The sequence below is a fragment of the Leucopleurus acutus genome (assembly GCF_964270905.1).
Source record: "Leucopleurus acutus genome assembly, chromosome: 4".
In the NCBI taxonomy this organism is placed as follows: Eukaryota; Metazoa; Chordata; class Mammalia; order Artiodactyla; family Delphinidae; genus Leucopleurus; species Leucopleurus acutus.
In genome coordinates this window covers 127,463,877-127,483,010 of record NC_139146.1, presented here as the reverse complement: position 1 = coordinate 127,483,010, position 19,134 = coordinate 127,463,877, and the positions used below count along the sequence as shown (strand labels likewise).

The following is a 19,134-nucleotide window of genomic DNA, read 5'->3' as shown; positions in this document are numbered from 1 at the left end:
TCACCCTCCCCTCAGCCCTGGGCAACCACTAATCTACCTTCTGGATTTACCTATTCTGGACTTAATATAAATGGAATCATAATGATAAATCAATTGTATAATCAACTCTGTGAGGAATTATCATACATATTATTTCACATATTAAAAAAATGAAGTTCAGAGAGGTCAAATCACCGCCTCAGGTAGTGGGAGGGAAACTGAAACCCCGCGTCCGTACTGAGAACCAAGTGAGGTGACGATCCCCCGCCTCCCAGCTCTGACAGCCCAGCCTCAACTGATAATCTGCAGTGCCTTCTGTTGACTAAGGTAGGGGAAAGCATAACACATTTTTAGAAATATTTACCTTAAAACTAAGCTTTCAAATAGGTAAGTTTTATTTTTCTAAAAAAAATGTCCTGTTAGCCATGACCCAGAGCCTAAGAGAGGCTCCACTTCAGTGTCACCAGCTGTCGGCCCTCAGCGGCCACCTCTCTGCCAGTCTACAGCACAAGCCTGAGTATGATAATGTTTCAAGTGGACAAAACTGTGGGCTTCTATAAAAGAACAACTTGTAATTTTTTCAGCTTCTATTTTCATCGAGGAGAGCTTTTTGACAGTACAACTCCCATGGTTACCCATCAGTGTGCTCTGAGAGAGGAAGAAGAGCGGTGACAGATGTTATGCTGCATCAAAACAGAAAACGAGTTAACAGAAGAACCCTCCCCGTGTGGACCCAAGTCAGAAATCTCAGTATCCCAGCTGCAGCTAGCGTAAGACATAGCTTTGCTGCTCTCCGAAATTCAAATTTTTAGTTTCTTAGCAAACCTCAAATGATAAGCTGCCTTCTAAGAAGAAAGAATTGGACGAGATTATGAAAACTAGGCTGAATGACAAACGAAGTACTTTACTTGGTTTAAATGACAGATGGGTCTCATTTTTCATGTTTGCTACATTACCTAATAGATAGTGAAAATTTAACTGGATACCTTAAGAAACTCTTTTAAAAGTATAACTCTAGGGCTTTCCTGGTGGCACAGTGGTTAAGAATCCGCCTACCACTGCAGGGGACACGGGTTTGATCCCTGGTCCGGGAAGATCCCACGTGCCGCGGAGCAACTAAACCCGTGAGCCACAACTACTGAGCCTGCGCTCTAAAGCCCGAGAGCCACAGCTGCTGAAGCCCATGAGCCTGGAGCCTGTGCTCCGCAACAAGAGAAGCCACTGTGATGAGAAGCCCGCGCACCGCAACAAAGAGTAGCCCCCGCTCGCCGCAACTAGAGAAAGCCCGCACCCAGCAATAAAGACCCAACTCAGCCATAAATAAATAAATAAAATAAAAATAAATATATATAACTCTATAAACTGTCCAATGGCATTTTTCTTGCTGAACAAACGACCTTCAATAATCATTATATTGGTGCTCCCACCTCTCGGGGATGGGTGTGTGGGGCGGGAAGATGGGAGCGGTGATGGAGGACGGGGGCAGGGAGGGCGAAGTCTCAGATTCCCAGGCGAGATCTGGGGTCCTGCAGCAGGCTGGGTGTGGAGAGGCTTCCAGGGGAGGCGCGGGGTCGGGCTGCCTCGGGCTGGGGTGTGAGCTGACCAGGAGGGGCCGAGTTGGGCGGGGGGCGGCAACCCTCGGAGGTTCCAGTTTGCCAAAGGGCGCAGGTTGACGTTTGGTGTGGGGAAGCCTTGGGAAGCGGGTCGGGGTTTGGGTAAATGGTAACGGGGCGGCGTGGGTGTGTGTGTGCGTGCGTGCGCGGGCGTGTGCAGAGACCACCTTTTTCCCCCTGGGAGAAACTTTAGGGACGGAAGAGTAGATAAGCTTTGGGTCAACGAGATGAAGGAGTAGGTGAACTTTGGGATGACCTGAGCGGGAAGAACAGGTAAGCTTTGGGGTGCAGTTTGGTGGGGGTTGAATTTAAGGGAGAGTCGCTTGGAAGGTCAAGGCCCTGACCTCGGAATAGGGTTTGGGTGAACTGGGGAGCTGGTTAAAGACCTAGATCTTAGGTTACAAAAAATGACTTGGGATTTGGTGATGGGAAGGGGTACGTGGGGCAGGTCTGGGATAACTGGGCATCAGAGCAGTCCGTGTCCCAAGGCGGGGCTCGGGTATGCGGGAAGAGCTATGAGGACTGTGGGAGAGTTGGGGTGGGGTGGGGTCAGACGCCCCCCGAAGTTCAGAGGGCTCCTGGCGGGTGAGCCAGCCCCTCTCGGGTTCTTTGTGCCTCTCCAGCTCGGCAGCGCAGCGGGCAAGGCAGGTGCCGTGGCCCTGACCGAAGGGGTGGGTGATGAGGTGACCATCCTTTTCGCGGTGCGCGCCTGCCTTCCGGTGCTGGCTCTCGCCTGTGCCTCAGCACACACTGCCGAGGGCGCTGACCCACTGCCCCAGCCGTCAGGGACCCCGACACCGGCACAGCCCAGAGGAGCCATGGCAGTCACCAACAGCATCGGAGGGGAGGCCCCAGGAGCCGAGACCCCCAGCCTGAGACACAGAGGTCAGGCTGCACAGCCAGAGCCTGGCGTGGGGCTCCCAGCAACGCCGCCGCCTCCAGAGCCCCCCCAGGAGCCCCTAGTACTTCGGCTGAAATTCCTCAACGATTCAGAGCAGGTGGCCAGGGCCTGGCCCCATGACACCATCGGCTCCCTGAAAAGGACCCAATTTCCTGGCCGGGAACAGCACGTGCAACTCATCTACCAAGGGCAGCTGTTAGAAGACGACACCCAGACCCTGGGCAGCCTTCACCTCCCTCCTAACTGCATTCTCCATTGCCACGTGCCCACTCGGGAGGGTCCCCCACACCCACCCTGCCCACCGGGGTCAGAGCCAGTCCCCTCTGGGCTGGCCGCAGGTGGCCAGCTGCTGCTGCTCTGGGACTGCCAGATCCAGTACCGGCCCTTCTTTCCCCGGACCGCCCCTCTGGGTCTGGCCGGCTTCACCCTGCTCCACAGTCTTCTGGCCTTTGCCGTGTTCCGCCCGTAGTGCCTCCACGGGCTCTTGGCAGTGTTGCTGGCCCCTCCGGACCTTGCTCCCCATGACACGGCGGGAGCTGCTGTCTGCCTAGGCCTGCCTCTCCGACCTGCCTCTTCCCGCTACCCTGGAGCCCAGCCCTGTGCCGCAGAGCACTCCAGGGGCCAGTGGAGGCCCCTCCCTGTGACCTTCATGGCTCTGGGCCATCCCCCGGGGCAGCTGGCCCTCCGCACCCACTAACAGTCAGCTCCTCTGGGTCAGACAGCTGCTGTTGCTGCCCCGGTGCTGGGCAGAGCTGGGCCACGCCCCTGGGCCCTTCTTAGTGTTCTGCCTGAGAATCCAGCCTCCTCTAGTCCCTGACAGCTCCTTGGGCTGATTTAGGGACTCCAGGACTGAGGGGCTGGAGAAGGGGAGCTGGGAGGGGTGGAAGGGGTTCTCTGGAACATGTGCAGATTAAATAACTGTGAAGTTTAAAAAAAAAAAAATCATTGTATTCTCCCAGGCTCGACAAATTGTTAGGCCTAAATTGTGACTTCAGGTTGTTGGAACATCTCATTTCATTATGTTTATGGGCTATAAGCAGAGAAATGAGGTTTATATTAAGCTTAAATCTTAAAGGGAAGTATTTTTTAATGTCAGGCTTAGCATTTCTAGGGCCGCCTTTAAAATAATTATCCATTCTGTTAGAAAACTAATCTCTAGTACTTTGGTAAACATGTTTACATTACTTCAAAAATAAACAGCTCTCACGGTTGAAAATTAATGACTGGGTGTCCTGGTTGCTGTAAGTCAGCACGATGCGAGAAAGGCAAAACACATGGTAGTCACTCTGTATCAAAGTGATTAGTATGGTAGTGGCAAGTCTCTTAGAAGTAATTTACTCTTAAAATGGAATAAAACGCTACCGTAATTTTTACTCTGGTTAAAATAAACGTGCTAATAAAAACCTGAGAATGAGCTATAATTAATAGTTCTATGAAATGTGCTGCCACGTGTGATATGAAGGCGGTACAATATTAATTCCTCACGTTCGGCCTGCTTCTGAGATGTTCATCAAGTGGGGTGATGATCTTCATGCGAGACAGGTGAACTCTGCCAGCGGCGGCTCCCTTCCGGCACTCCAAGTAATTACCTTCCACCTGCTTCAGTATCACAAGGACGTCCCCACGCTGGAAGGTACGATATCACTCTCTGAAGCAATTATTATTTAATAAAACATTATTACTTTTTCCACATTTTAATCTTTGGAGCCTAAAGCATTTATAATAACGTGTAAAACAGTAACAGAGGCCAGAGGTTTTTTTTTTTTTTTACATCAGTCAGTAAAGAAAGAGCTCTACTTTACCTTACAAGAAAGTTCTCCAGGGTTTTGCGGGACAATGTCTTCACTGGCAATTCCGTGAGGCACAGACAGCTTAAACATAAACCAATAAAAGGATTATTCACAATCAAATAACCTCGTCCTAAGCGGCTGATCACGTGGGGATTTGGCACGTTCGCCTGCAGTATAACCTCCCGCAGTTAAGCTCTTCACTCGGCTTCCTCAAGCTCGGGATCTAGTTGGTGGGGCTGCCGTTTCTCAGGCTGCTCAGAGTCCTCGGGGGCCTGGGGCTGAGCCCACAGGACCTTGGCAGCTGAAGGTGGCCTAAAGTTCCCTTAACAACCACATCCAGGAAGTTCTGCTCTACAGGACAAGGTCCACCAAGTCCCCAGGGCGTCGGAAGGGTAAATACTCAGCACCTGACCTCACGGCCTTTAGTTCAGGGGCGGCTGATAGGGGACTGGTGCCTCCCCTGCGGGGTTGGACTGGCCGCTTCCATCCGCCTTCAATCTCATCTGCTCCTGCAGTCGCTCTGGTACAAGCATCTACTTAAACCCATCTCACTGCCTGACCTCAGTCATTCCTGGTCCACTCAGCCCTGTCTGATCTTAGAATGGCTTTTACTCTGGCCAGAGAACTCTGTTCCCCGCCTTGGTAAATTCTGGCTGTTGAGCGTGGGTCGGAGGGCCTGTGTAATATAAAAGGCACGCCCAGGACATGGGATCACAAAAGCTCGCTTCCAAAAAGGAAAGGGAGGCTGCACTCAGGAGCAAAGCTGTAGAGTACGAGGGTGTGGCCCTGGGGGGCTGCTCCCCAGCATCTCTGTCAGAGCACCAGGGCGCCCAAGGTACCCAGGTTACCCTGGTTAGCAATTTAATGGTGGGGCGGCCACAGGAACAATGAGGGATTTAAGGAGTTATTTCGTAAAGAGACACACTAATACACCGTCATTTTGAATTTATTAATTTCTTTGAGTTGTTCAAATGCTTTGTTGACATTATACCGCTATGCTAAGACCTATAAGCAAAATCTCATTCCCCCAAATGAGGCTCTTGACACGGGACAGCCAATGCAAGCAGAGACTTTACAGTTAGTAACACTACTTTCTGGGTTGTTTTTGGCTGCACAGCATGGCTTGCGGGATCTTAGTTCCCCGACCAGGGATCGAACCAGTGCCCCCTGCAGTGGAAGCGCAGAGTCCTAACCACTGGACCGCTGGGGAAGCCCCACGAACACTATTTTCTTAGTATGGCCTAATGGTAAAGAGCATGGGCTCAGAGCCAGTCAGTCTGTGTTCGAATCTTGGCTCTACCATTACTGGATGTATGACCCTGGACAGGCTACTTAATCTCTCTGAGTCTTATTTTCTTCATCTGTATAATAGAGATAATAATAGTATCTACTTCACAGGGTTGGTGTGAGGAATAAATGAGTTATTTATACATAAAGTGCTTCGAGGAATGCCTGGCTTATAAGTATTCAACACATCAGCTACTGCTTTTATTTATTCATTATTTTTAAGTATCCTATCCCAAAGTACACCCCTGTGTTTTAGCAATTAAAATTTTATCAGTTTAAATGAATATGAATATATATGAATATCCTACCTCCTTCTTATCTGTCTACACCCTTCCCTTAGGAAGATGAAAAAAATCCTAAATTGCTTAAAGTGAAAACAATTTCCAGCTCAGTGATGGAAATGTAGAACAATATGAAATGAATAATTGCTGTTCTTGTTAAGACCTACTGTTGTACAATTGTTTTAAAAAGTGCCAACACCCCTGCTCTCCTTATCATCTTAATTTGTTCTAGATTTCATCAGGTTAACCTGACCAAAATAGAGAAAGCACATCAACTCCGAAGACAAAGGCTTAAGGTCATATGATGAGAAAAACATTCAAAGGGAACAAAATTAATATCTCAACTATCTCAATTACTGATGAAAACTTATAACTGGTAACTATTAAATGGACCATGATAATCAGGTTTACAAAAGTGGAAAATGAGGGAAAAACCATCCATTTTAATAAGAACTTTCTACTTCAAATTTTACTCTGTGGGCAAGGCAGCTATAAGATATAAACTCTATCAAGATACGAATATAATATCTGGTAGAGATACTCCCATCAGTGTAACCTACTGGGTCGGGTTTTTCAGAGTTTCTGTTTGGTCAAGCCAGACAGCAGGTTGCAATCCTTGTCTGCCCTGCTTCCTTTTCCTATATTTCTCCTAATAATGAAACCCTGTTTTAAAAGACCTAGGTTTAAACATGGCCTACTTGTCTAAAGCACTCAGTGTCAAGGGGCAATTCCACAGTTGTCTCATCATCTTTTTCTAAGGAATAGGGATCTTACGTATACTTTAGGACAAACCTCTTGACCACAAACATCTTTAAAAGCTAAACTTACCATGTATTTCCTGTAGAGAGGGTGTCCTGGTTTGGGGCGAGGGGGCAGCACCGGGTCTTGATTTTTAAGGACTTGACTCTTGGCTTTTGAGAGTCCAGACGCCAGGTTACTTGTTTTTTTCTGAAGATCCATGTCAGAAGAAGACCGATTAAAAGGCAGCTTTTTATCTGCTGCTCTGGTTGCAGGAAGTTTTGGGGGAGGTGGTCTCTCAGGGGCCCCCTTGGGAGGAGGCTGTCGAGCTAGTACGCCTTTTCCATTCACAGGTCTGAAAGTCAACGTGGTAGCTGTGAGTCAGTGTTTGATCGATAGTAGGTTCTGTTTTGTCCTTTCTTACACACACACACACACAGCGTTTTGCTAGTGTAAATACCATTTAATGAAACATGCAGGCTATGCTATTTTTTAGCAAATGACTGCTGCATTAAACATTATATTATTTGAAGAAATGCCATGATGTTCCAGCTTCCTCTTATCTTGTACTACATATTCATTAGTTCAAGACAAACAAGCATTTACTATCATGAGCTCTTTAAGGCTCCATTTGCTCTTAAACACACCATGACTGTTTCAGAAAACTAAGGGATTTCTACCAAAGTCTGAGATGAAAAGCTTATAGTAAGATATCAGGTATATGTGATGGAGTCCTGTACATGATTAGAAAAGGTACGTCAAACTCCCCTAATATTCATGTTATAGGAATCATTATTAAAACACTAATTTAGATTAATATAAAGAAAGCTAGTTCTGAAAATGGGACAGGACAATTATTACTTTGAAAGCCTTTCCTTAATCCCTATGATAAAAATAATGTTGAACATAGTAATGTCTTATGATAACATCACAGTTTTTTGTCTAAATAGCCCTGGAACTCAGGAGGGCTGGTCACCTCTGAGCTCGTGAGGCCTGTCTCCCTTTGGAAATGCCAAAAACCAGGCTGGTTTCTGGGAACAGGGAGAGAGCGAGCGAGTGTGTGTATGTATGTATGTGTGTGTATACGCGCGTGTGTGTTCCAGAAGTGGAGTTTTAGGTTCAGAAAGGAGTCTTGTTCATTTGTTTGAGGAAAAGTAATAGATATCCATGTTTGTGCTCTGTCAGTTTTTGGATTGCGTTAAAAAAGGAGCAGAGACTCCTACACCTGCTGTCAGAAGCAGACTGTGGGCTAGTGGCCTGGGTGAATTTGTGAGTTAAATGTATCTCTAAAAGAAGATCGAAGGCCAGCAACACTCAGTTTTCATGATAGAAAAGAGAGTCCAGTCTCGGAGTCATTAGTTTTTCTCTAACTGACTTTTTAGAAGTTTTCCCATGCTTACTTACCTCGGTGGCAACCTTGGGGGTCCTCGCACAGAACCTCCTGACTGACCAGCATGGTCAGATTCCTGCAAGTATCAGAGAATGATTTTTAGTTAAGATGAATCTGAAACAAGAGCTTTTCAAGAGGAATTATGGACAGCTTTTGGGCTGGATCTATGAAGTGGAAATGTAGCTGAATTACAGAAAGGAGATTAAAAGAGTTTTTTAGTCTTAAGTAATATTAACTCATTTCTCATTCCTACCTACATTGTCCATGTCACAATGCAAGTGAAAACAGAGAGGAAGAGGCTGGCGCAGGGAGGGGGGTGTCCTGCTACTGTGGACACCAGCCCAACCAACTGCACTGCATGGTTACACATCCAGCATGTTCTGAGGAATTAAGGATGCTGTTTAAATCATGTTGGGTTACACAGCAGCAATTTAAGCAGACATTGTAGGGAATTTTAAAAAAATATGGCAGCTATCTATCCCATGACAACGTTTAAGATATGCAGTGCTCCTAAGTTTAAACACATAGTAAGTGAGGTGGTGATCAGTTCGTTTTGCTTAGAACAGGCAGATCTCTCATACTGGATGGTTTCCACAGTGTGTGGTGGGTTTTGAACTGGAAGGAGGTGGAACACAACAGAAGCTTAAGGGGTGGCCTGAAAGGAAGGCATGTGAGGAAGAACAGAAAAGGTCCAAGAAAGCAGACAGCTTAGCTTGTACCACTACAGCAAAGGGGTTGGATGTATTGAGAAGAATTTTGTAGGAAAAAGCAAAGGGGGATAGTGTGAAAAACAAAAGATAGGGAGAGTTGGAATGTTTTGGCCTGAAAGTAGATGAGAGAAATTGGAAGTATGGGGATCAACAAGATTTTTTCAGAAGGGGTTCAAACTGTGCTAATTAAATAGGTTTTCCGAACATGTTATGGTCCAGGGATTGGGAAATGAGTATAATACATGGAAAACATTTTCAGATGTTCTGTTGAATGAGAAGTCAAAGGATCTTAAAGCCAAGACTTCTGTTTTTTGGGGAAAAGTCTTCACTAAATCCTTCTAATTCTGATTGAGTCTCTTTTTTCACCTTTCCTACTTTCTAAGCCCTCATCACTGACCTCCAGGAAATAATATTTCTCCAAGACCACCTGAGAGGGAAAAATGCCAGCTCTTTAAAATTATACTGCCTTTTAAAAAAAAATTTATTTATCTTATTTACTTATTTATTTTTGGCTGCGTTGGGTCTTCGCTGCTGCGCATGGGATTTCTCTAGTTGTGGCGAGCGGGGGCTACTCTTCGTTGCAGTGCGCGGGCTTCCCATTGCAGTGGCTTCTCTTGTTGTGGAGCATGGGCTCTAGGTGCGCGGGCTCAGTAGTTGTGGCACGTGGGCTCAGTTGTTGTGGCTCGTGGGTTCTACAGCGCAGGCTCAGTAGTTGTGGCGCATGGGCTTAGCTGCTCCGTGGCATGTGGGATCTTCCCGGACCAGGACTCAAACCCGTGTCCCCTGCATTGGCAGGCGGATTCTTAACCACTGCACCACCAGGGAAGCCCATATACTGCCTTTTTTTTGTAAAAGAGGTTTAACTATAGCTTGGAAATCTTTGGGCTAATTCAGGCTGTTTTCCCCCTTCTTATCTTACAAATGAGTTAAAACTCACTTCTATGGTTTTTAATTCAAACTGAATGTTTACAAGTTTTCCTTAAATACCAAATGATTAATTGCTAATAACTGCGATCACGTGAATATGTTTCAGTGTTTTATAATCCCATTTTGAAAAACAAATTAAGCTTGCCCTTAAAACTTGGTTTCACTAATGAACTCAGTTAATGTAGTGAGGCAAGTCACCAGCTCATAAACCCTGCAATATCCCAGGCTATCATCCATGCCTTATAAATACACTGTTGCCTATGTGCCCCCTGACAAATAACTGCTATGATACTTGAAAAACTCATTTATTTCTTTGGCTGCCTTTAAAATTAAAACAAACAAGCCAAGAGAAAAACACTCTAGCAGACAGGTAGGAACTTTTATAGCTTTCCTCAAAATTACAGTTGTTAGACACCTTAATAATTAAGGGCAGATTTTTAAAAATATAGATATATAAATCTGACATGGAAAGTTATAGATGGTGTACTTTAATAAACACATACCATAAAATGCAAATCTTGTACCAAATATAGTTTTCTCTGATTGGTTTTACTTTTATGGGAAATCTTAAATATATTTTTAATTTCTCAATTTTCTATAATGAGCAAAAATAAATCAGCAAAAAAGGCAGCACACTCAAATCCCCCGGGAATGTTAGGCACATTCCAAAAGGCACTGCTGCACCTGACACGTCAAATACTGAGAGTAGGGGCTTGGTTCCTGTGGGAGCCACTGTCTCGTGTTTGCTAAAGTCCAGGTTTGTGTGCAGGTTCTGCTGACAGTCTTTGGAAGATTACTGATTAGGGATTTCCTGCTCTTCAATAGTCCACACATGAATGGAGCTCCTCTGTACCCGCTTTTTGTAGTTTTTCTCTAGCTCTGACATCCCTGAACTTTGGCTTCTGATGTGTTCCGGTAAGCATTTTAGCTCCTGGTGAAGTTGGTTTTTCGGCTTGTACTGCCCTGCAGATGCCATCTTTTTTTTTTTTTTTTTTTTTAAGGTACACGAGCCTCTCACTGCTGTGGCCTCTCCCGTTGCAGAGCACAGGCTCTGGACGCGCAGGCTCAGGAGCCATGGCTCACGGGCCCAGCCGCTACGCGGCATGTGGGATCTTCCCAGATCGGGCACGAACCCATGTCCCCTGCATCGGCAGGTGGACTCTCAACCACTGTGCCACCAGGGAAGCCCGCAGCCATCTTTTTGTTCATGTTCTTTGGAATGGTTTCTCATATTCTAATTTCAAAATAATTCCCTGTTTTTTGGGTTGTTTTTTCAAAAAACAGATACTTCTTCCAAAACCACATTCTTGTCTGTTGGAATCACTGAGCAGCCTCTGAAGATGTGCCTTCTCTTTTTTCTCCAGGAATTGGTACCACTTCTCATGTCCTGAATTCATTAGCCATCTCCTATGCTGCAGCTGTGACTCCTTCCACCTTCTGGGCAGCGTCCCCTGACTCTCCTCTGGCACCGGCTGGCAGACACCTCGCGGGCGGCTCTGGCAGCCTTGGGTTTCCACAGAAGCGTCTGCTCCTGCTGACAGAATAGTGCCAGTGGCTCCTGTGGTTCCTCACCCTGGATTCCCTCATCGTTTAAGCGAAGAAAGTGGGATTCTGCAACTACAGCCACCTTGTCCTGCGATGGAAAGTTCCCTGGCACTCAAGGCAGGAGAAATAGTCAAGGCTCTTTGTCCTGCGTCTCATCAGAAGATACAACTTTCAAAGACCGTGCCTTTCCTCATGGGTCATCACAGTGGTGAAGCACTCTTTCTAGAGACCCTCCCCAACACCTGAAGCCATTCTGGCCTCTGATCTAAAATTCACTCAGTAACTGTAATTCTCAAAACCAAAGGAATTTCTCAGGCACAGTTTTGACTTTTGGACCCTGGAAATCTAAGTGCATGACTTCAGCCAAATCATTTAACTTGGGGTCTTTTTCTCTCCTCTTCTTCCTTCAGACCCAGTGTGTCTATTATGGTATGTATTCATAACAGTACAGCACAGAGTGCTTTGACCACGCCCCCCCCGGCCCCCACCCTTTGTAAACAGCGCAGGACAGGATTTCCCTCATGTTGTTTATGTGAGATACAAACAGTTATGAATATGGTCCCTCTCCAGATGGCTTAGTTTATTCTAACTTCCTTTCCTTGTTTTTTCTAAAATGTTTGAGTTGCTTTGTGGACTGCTTAACACCAAATGGAATAATACTTAATTTTTTTTTTCCCCCCCCGGTACGCGGGCCTCTCACTGTTGTGGCCTCTCCCGTTGCGGAGCACAGGCTCCGGATGCGCAGGCTCAGCGGCCACGGCTCACGGGCCCAGCCGCTCCGCGGCATGTGGGATCTTCCCAGACCGGGGCATGAACCCGTGTCCCCTGCATCGGCAGGCGGACTCTCAACCACTGCGCCACCAGGGAAGCCCAATACTTAATATTTTAATAGAGCTTTATGGGTTTACAAAGCCCATGACGTGACTCAGTGAATGCTTTTGTATGCCTACTCATCATCCTCTCATTCCTCGTTACAACCCTCTAGAGTAGAAGCCAGTAACCTTCTCAGGTAACTTTTCCTCTATGGAAATTTGGGATTTTCCCATTCAACAATAGTATGGTGGGAGCCCTATCATCCTCTTTTGGGTCATCTTGGCCGTTTTTTTTTTTTTTTTTTTGGCTCTGCTGCATGGCATGTGGGATCTTAGTTCCCTGACCAGGGATCAAACCCGCACCCCCTGCACTGGAAGCGTGGAGTCTTAACCACCGGACTGCCAGGGAAGTCTCTAGCCCAGTTTTAATAAAAATTTATTACCAAGTATTTTGAAATGCAAGTGATCACTAAATTTTAATTCAGCCCACAGAAAAATCTCATTAACTTGACATTGGCTAATTCAATTTAATGTCTCCTTCAAAGAAATTTCTCTTCACTAGATGATTAGATGGGTTTGCATGTATAATAGCATAGTTAATGCACAAGTGTAAAACTATTATGAAGTTTGAACTGAAAATTTTGCTCAAAGACTTTAAGAACTGGTTTCTTTTGAAACAAACCTTAAAGATAATCTATCATATGGGAATTTGAAAAAGTATAGAAAAACAGTATCGAGGTTGAAATTAAAAAAAAACTTTTTACCACCATCTGTTAACAAGTACATGATAAAGCACTACTTTTTAAATTTAAAAAATAATTCTCTCCTAAATTTCAGATGAACAAATTCTTATGATAATTATCTTAAAAGTATGTCACTATTTCAGTATTTTATTTTATTTTTTTAAAGATCTATTTATTATTTATTTATTTATTTTATTTTTGGCTGCATGAGGTCTTAGTTGTGGCATGCAGGATCTTCACTGAGGCATGTGGGATCTTTTGTTGTGGTGCACGGGCTTCTCTCTAGTTGAGGTGTGTGGGTTTTCTTTTCTCTAGTTGTGGCACGCAGCCTCCAGGGAGCATGGGCTCTGTAGTTGTGGCGCACGGGTTCCAGGGCACGTGGACTCTGTAGTTTAAGGCACACGGGCTCTGGATGAGGCGCGTAGGCTCAGTAGTTGTGGTGCGCGGGCTTAGTTGCCCCGTAATCGGCATGTGGGATTTTAGTGCCCTGACCATGGATCGAACCCGCGTCCTCTGCATTGTAAGGCGGATTCTTTACCACTGAACCACCAGGGAAGTCCCTAATTTGGTATTTTAAATAAAACCTGATAATTGAACTAAATCTTTCCACAAAAATTAAAGGGTTTTAGAGATTTTCAATAACTTTCTCATTATTAGTGCTATTTAAAAGACAATGCCATAATATCGGTATAGGGCAAATTATTTTATGATGAAGTACAATGAATTAGCCTAATTCTTTTATTTTATAGGAATTTAAAAAATATTAAATAAGTACATGGAGCTTAGAAATTGGTTTTATCTGGCCAATAGTAAAATAATTTAGACATCAGCTGATTACTTAAAATTAGTGCATAGCTTAGTCTTCAACCTAAGATTACCTATAATGACCACTTACCGAGTTTCTAGTTCTGTTAGCATTACCGAGTTTTCCGGATACTGTGCTGAAGGTGTTTCCAATGGGTTTTTCAGTAGGGAGAGGAGGTGGGCTTTGTGGATCCTCCTCATGTGAACCTGGAAAAATAGCAGTATTTAATTAATCAATAATTTCTAGTCTTCCGGGGTTTCAAGGGATGAAATGATTACAGCTTGGTTCCCTATTAGGAAAATGGCTATTGTAAAAGATGCACACAGGGGCTTCCCTGGTGGCGCAGTGGTTGAGAGCCCGCCTGCCGATGCAGGGGACGCGGGTTCGTGCTCCCGTCCGGGAGGATCCCACATGCCGCGGAGCGGCTGGGCCCGTGGGCCATGGCCGCTGAGCCTGCGCGTCCGGAGCCTGTGCTCCGCAATGGGAGAGGCCGCAGTGGTGAGAGGACCGCGTACCACAAAAAAAAAAAAAAAAAGATGCACGCAAAGAATGGAGAGCTAAGCAAATGAGAAAGGTATTCTGGCAAACCTCAGAAAATTGACGAGCTAGTAGGCATCGGTTACTTTTTACCAAATGTTTTATAGAGATTAAAAATAATACTAAATAATTATAACAGCAAGCCAGCACTTGTTGAGAACCTTCTATGGGCCGCGCATTAAGTTAAGGCACTTTATTCATATCCATTTCTCCAAACCAACCTCAATCTAAGTGCTAGATCTGTTGAGTCTACTGGCTAGTAGCCACATGTGGCAATTTAAACTGAAATCTTAATTAAAATTAAATAAAATTAAAATTTCAGTCCCTCAGTTGCATTAGCCACATTTCAACTGCTCAGCAGCCACATGTGGCTATTGGCTACCATATCGGACAGCACTATACTAGATAATATCCTACCCATTTTACAGATGAAGAAACTGATGCTGAGAAGAAACTAAATGCGCTAGCCAGGTCTTAATGCTAGTAATGGTCAGATGGGTTTGAAACCAAAAGCCTGTACGCATTGTAGTAAGGCATGCGGCTTCCTAATAGGTGGTGTATCCAACCCTCCCCCATCCAAAAAATTAAATGTGTTTTCTAATATATTAGCTCCAGATTAATGGGTTTCATTGCTCCCATTTTAACAAGCAATAACTTTACATCCAAACTACATCCTTAACCCAGAGATAGTGCACTCCCAACTTATTTTAAAAAGAAGAAAACAAAGATGACCAGATTTAATTAGTGACAGCTAATTAAAATCTGTGTGCAAAACACTTGGAGAGAGCATGACTGTAACATACTAAAGGAGGCTAAAGCCAACTTTTACTGGTTCGGGCATTTAAAGGAGAGAGAGGAATTTTTCCCATTCAAATGAACACTCTCTGCTTCCATTTCACATGAAAAACCTATAACAAAACAAGAGGATGATTTGTCAGGTTTCTGTTTTATCCACAGACAGGAAAACACTCTCAAAAGGGGGAAAATACCCAGGCCAGCTCCTAGGAGAACAATGACTTAGAGACAGACGAGCGTTCTTAGTTGAGAGGCAGTGCTGCGTGGGGAATTAAGACACACACAGGGATGGTCCAACTCAGTCACCATCTTGAAGATTTTCTCTGTGTTGCAGTTTCCTTACTGAAGGGTACAAAGCAGTAAGAATATGAAAGCAGAGAGGAGATAGCTTATGGGAAGGAAGGGACATAGTAATTACCTGGTGTGGGTATGTGGGGGAGGTGGAGATTTTCAATTTCAAACTGTGTGGTCAGCAGAGTGCTCAGTGAGCAAAGCGGCATTTCAGCAAAGACCTGAAGGAACAGTGAAGGAGCGAGCCATGCAGAGATCTGGGGAAAGGACATCCTAGTCAGAAGAAACAGGTCCCCGGGGGAAGAAGCTGACAGGTTCAGAGCAGGGAGTTTTGCACCACAAAGCTGTTCCTTTCTTTTCTTGTCCATTCCAAGTTCTTTGGATACCAAAAGTCTTATTTTTTTTCCTCCACAGCAATATATGCATTGCTTAATAATCGTAATAATAAAATTCTGGGGAACTGTTTTTTTTTTTTTCCCCAGTACACAGGCCTCTCACTGTTGTGGCCTCTCCCGTTGCAGAGCATAGGCTCCGGACACGCAGGCTCAGCGGCCATGGCTCACGGACCCAGCCGCTCTGCGGCATGTGGGATCTTCCCAGACCGGGGCACGAACCCGCGTCCCCTGCATTAGCAGGCAGACCCTCAACCACTGCACCACCAGGGAAGCCCGCAAATACTTTGAACAAGGTAACAGTGAGCAGGCCGACTACCCGATGAGCTGTCCTGTCACTGATCTGTAGGCTATATAATACTGTCAAAAGAAACATAGGACCAGTTCTTCAGTCTAACACTACCATCTAAGCTCCTAAGAAGCGAGAACCCACTAGAATTTGGTACCCTTGACTTTCTCTCCTCCTCATTCTTCATAGAAACTCCGTTCAATCTTCTCACTACTTGGCTTAGAGCCATCAGTTAATAAAACCATCAACAGACTAAAACCAATATGATTCTTGCAGGTAGTATTTTATAGAGAAACCATACCCCTAAACTAAGTTTCATGGCATTCCATGGGATGCCTACAGTGTACCCCTGGGATGCTGCAGGTGAAGGACTGGGACACTTGCTCTGCTGCTGGCAGGAATGGAGTGGCAGAATCTTGTTAGACAAAGGCAAGGATGCAACTGGGCTGTGCAAAAGCACTAAAGGAAATGAAAGGAAAGCAGAGGCTCACAGAGAAAGCTGTGTGATCACCCAGGAACTGCTCTGGAACCCACTGTATGTGCATTCACGTGCATACATACTCACGCTTTTTCTAATCTCTAGGGCCTAAGGTAAACAGTTCTGGCCCTCTTGGCTTCTCTCTTATGATAATATCAGATGTATCTGCAGGACTTATTAAATAAAATTCATCCAAAATTTCATTTATTGTAACACTGAAAAATCAAGTAAGGAAGTGTATGAAAACATAGTGTTGGGGCTTCCCTGGTGGCGCAGTGGTTGAGAGTCCACCTGCCGATGCAGGGGACACGGGTTCGTGCCCCGGTCTGGGAAGATCCCACATGCCGCGGAGCGGCTGGGCCCGTGAGCCATGGCCGCTGAGCCTGCACGTCGGAGCCTGTGCTCCGCAACAGGAGAGGCCACAACAGTGAGAGGCCTGCGTACCATAAAAACAAAACAAAACAAAAAAACCCCGTAGTGTTATACAAATTAAAATAATATTTTTATACACTGTTATGTTTTTATAACTCTTGGTTACTCCCCTTCAGACAACTCACACATAGCTATATTTAGATTATGCTCATTGGAGTAATACATTCCTGACAGACATATACAACTGTATTTGCTATCAGTTTCAAAACTTTCCTACCAAATCTTTACTACTGGCACTAACATACGATATTACAATTACTCTGAGTTTCAGCCTCCCTCTATTGTTTCTGCCTCAGACAATGTTAAAGAGAAGTAAAAACCAAATTTACTGTACTGGACTTCCCTGGTGGCACAGTGGTTAAGAATCCGCCTACCAATGCAGGGGACATGGGTTTGAGCCCTGGCCTGGGAAGATCCCACATGCCGCGGAGCAACTAAGCCCATGTGCCACAACAACTGAACCTGCGCTCTAGAGCCCGCAAGCCACAACTACTGAGCCCGTGTGCTGCAACTACTGAAGTCCGTGTGCTCTAGGGCCCATGTGCCGGAACTACTGAGCCTGCACGCCTAGAGCTCATGCTCTGCAAAAAGAGAAGCCACCGCAATGAAAAGCCCGTGCACTGCAACGAAGAGTAGTCCCCGCTCGCCACAACTAGAGAAAGCCTGCATGCAGCAACGAAGATCCAATGCAGCCAAAAATAAATTTAAAAAAACCAAAAAAATAAAATTTGCTGTACTAATTGTCTAAAGAATTATGAGAAATCAACTTGCTTTTAAATGTTCTCGAGGGGAGGACCTTCAAGATGGCAGAGGAGTAAGACGTGGAGATCACATTCCTCCCCACAAATACATCCAAAATACGTCTACATGTGGAACAACTCCTACAGAACACCTAATGAATGCTGGCAGAAGACCTCAGACTTCCCAAAAGGCAAGAAACTCCCCATGTACCTGGGCAGGGCAAAAGAAAAAAGAAAAAACAGAGACAAAAGAATAGGGATGGGACCTGCACCTCTGGGAGGGAGCTGTGAAGGAGGAAAAGTTTCTACACACTAGGAAGCCCCCTGGTGGAGATGAGGGGTGTGGCGGGGGGGAAGCTTCGGAGCCATAGAGGAGAGCACAGCAACAGGGGTGCGGAGGGCAAAGCGGAGAGATTCCCGCACAGAGGATCGGTGCCGACCAGCACTCACCAGCCCGAGAGGCTTGTCTGCTCACCCACTGGGGTGGGTGGGGGCTGGGAGCTGAGGCTCGGGCTTCCAAGGTCAGATCCCACGGAGAGGACTGGGGTTGGCTGCGTGAACACAGCCTGAAGGGGGCTAGTGTGCCACAGCTAGCCAGAATGGAGTCCGGGAAAAAGTCTGGAACGGCCTAAGAGGTAAGAGACCATTGTTTCGGGGTGTGCAAGGAGAGGGGATTCAGAGCAACGCCAAATTGAGCTCCAGGGACGGGCACAAGCTGCGGCTATCAGCACGGACCCCAGAGACAGGCATGAAATGCTAAGGCTGCTGCCGCAGCCACCAAGAAGCCTGCATGCAAGCACAGGTCACTATCCACACCTCCCCTCCCAGGAGCCTGTGCAGCCTGCCCCTGCCAGGGTCCCGTGATTCAGGGACAACTTCCCCGGGAGAGCACATGGCACGCCTCAGGCTGGTGCAACGTCACACCAGCCTCTGCCACCACAGGCTCGCCCCGCATTCCGTACCACTCCCTCTCCCCAGCCTGAGTGAGCCAGAGCCCCCTAATCAGCTGCTACTTTAACCCCGTCCTGTCTGGGCAGGAAGCAGATGCCCTCAGGCGACCTACATGCAGAGGCGGGGCCAAATCCAAAGCTGAACCCCAGGAGCTGTGCGAACAAAGAAGAGAAAGGGAAATCTCTCCCAGCAGCCTCAGGAGCAGCGGATTAAAGCTCCATAATCACCTTGATGCACCCTGCATCTGTGGAATACATGAATAGAAAACAAATAATCCCAAAATTGAGGCAGGGGACTCTGGGAGCAACTGTAGACTTGGGGTTTGCTATCTGCATCTAATTTGTTTCTGGTTTTAGGTTTATCTCAGTTTAATATTTAGAGCTTATTATCACTGGTAGATTTGTTTATTGATTTGGTTGCTCTCTTCTTTTTTTTTTTTTTTTACGGTACGTGGGCCTCTCACTGTTGTGGCCTCTCCCGTTGCGGAGCACAGGCTCCGGACGCGCAGGCTCAGTGGCCATGGCTCACGGGCCCAGCTGCTCCGCGGCATGTGGGATATTCCCGGACTGGGACACGAACCCGTGTCCCCTGCATCAGCAGGCGGACCCTCAACCACTGTGCCACCAGGGAAGCCCCCATTTAAAAATATATATATATATATATATTTTTTTTTTTTTCCTTTTTCTCTTTTTGTGAGTGTGTATGTGT

General features: G+C 46.0%; 2 protein-coding genes across 10 annotated transcripts in view; one reads left to right on the top strand and one right to left on the bottom strand.

Moving 5' to 3' along the window:
* The window catches only part of SH3D19 (SH3 domain containing 19), a 181,550-nt gene that overhangs the window by 18,602 nt on the left and 143,814 nt on the right, over nucleotides 1-19,134 (bottom strand). For 8 of the 9 annotated variants that reach the window (XM_082838663.1, XM_082838665.1, XM_082838664.1 and 5 more), the window contains 5 exons: nucleotides 13,612-13,727; nucleotides 7,994-8,055; nucleotides 6,680-6,944; nucleotides 4,296-4,364; nucleotides 3,979-4,119 (listed from right to left, as the gene is read on the bottom strand). In XM_082838663.1, coding sequence (XP_082694789.1) covers nucleotides 3,979-4,119; nucleotides 4,296-4,364; nucleotides 6,680-6,944; nucleotides 7,994-8,055; nucleotides 13,612-13,727 — 653 coding nt within the window. The remainder of the gene's footprint in view (nucleotides 1-3,978; nucleotides 4,120-4,295; nucleotides 4,365-6,679; nucleotides 6,945-7,993; nucleotides 8,056-13,611; nucleotides 13,728-19,134) is intronic. The other variant, XM_082838666.1, reaches the window with a different exon arrangement.
* LOC309961430 (transmembrane and ubiquitin-like domain-containing protein 1) lies at nucleotides 2,108-3,949 on the top strand (the record flags this gene model as incomplete). Its single annotated transcript, XM_082838675.1, has 1 exon — nucleotides 2,108-3,949. One exon carries the CDS (start codon nucleotides 2,108-2,110, stop codon nucleotides 2,960-2,962), a length of 855 nt encoding a protein of 284 aa, XP_082694801.1. The 3' UTR covers nucleotides 2,963-3,949.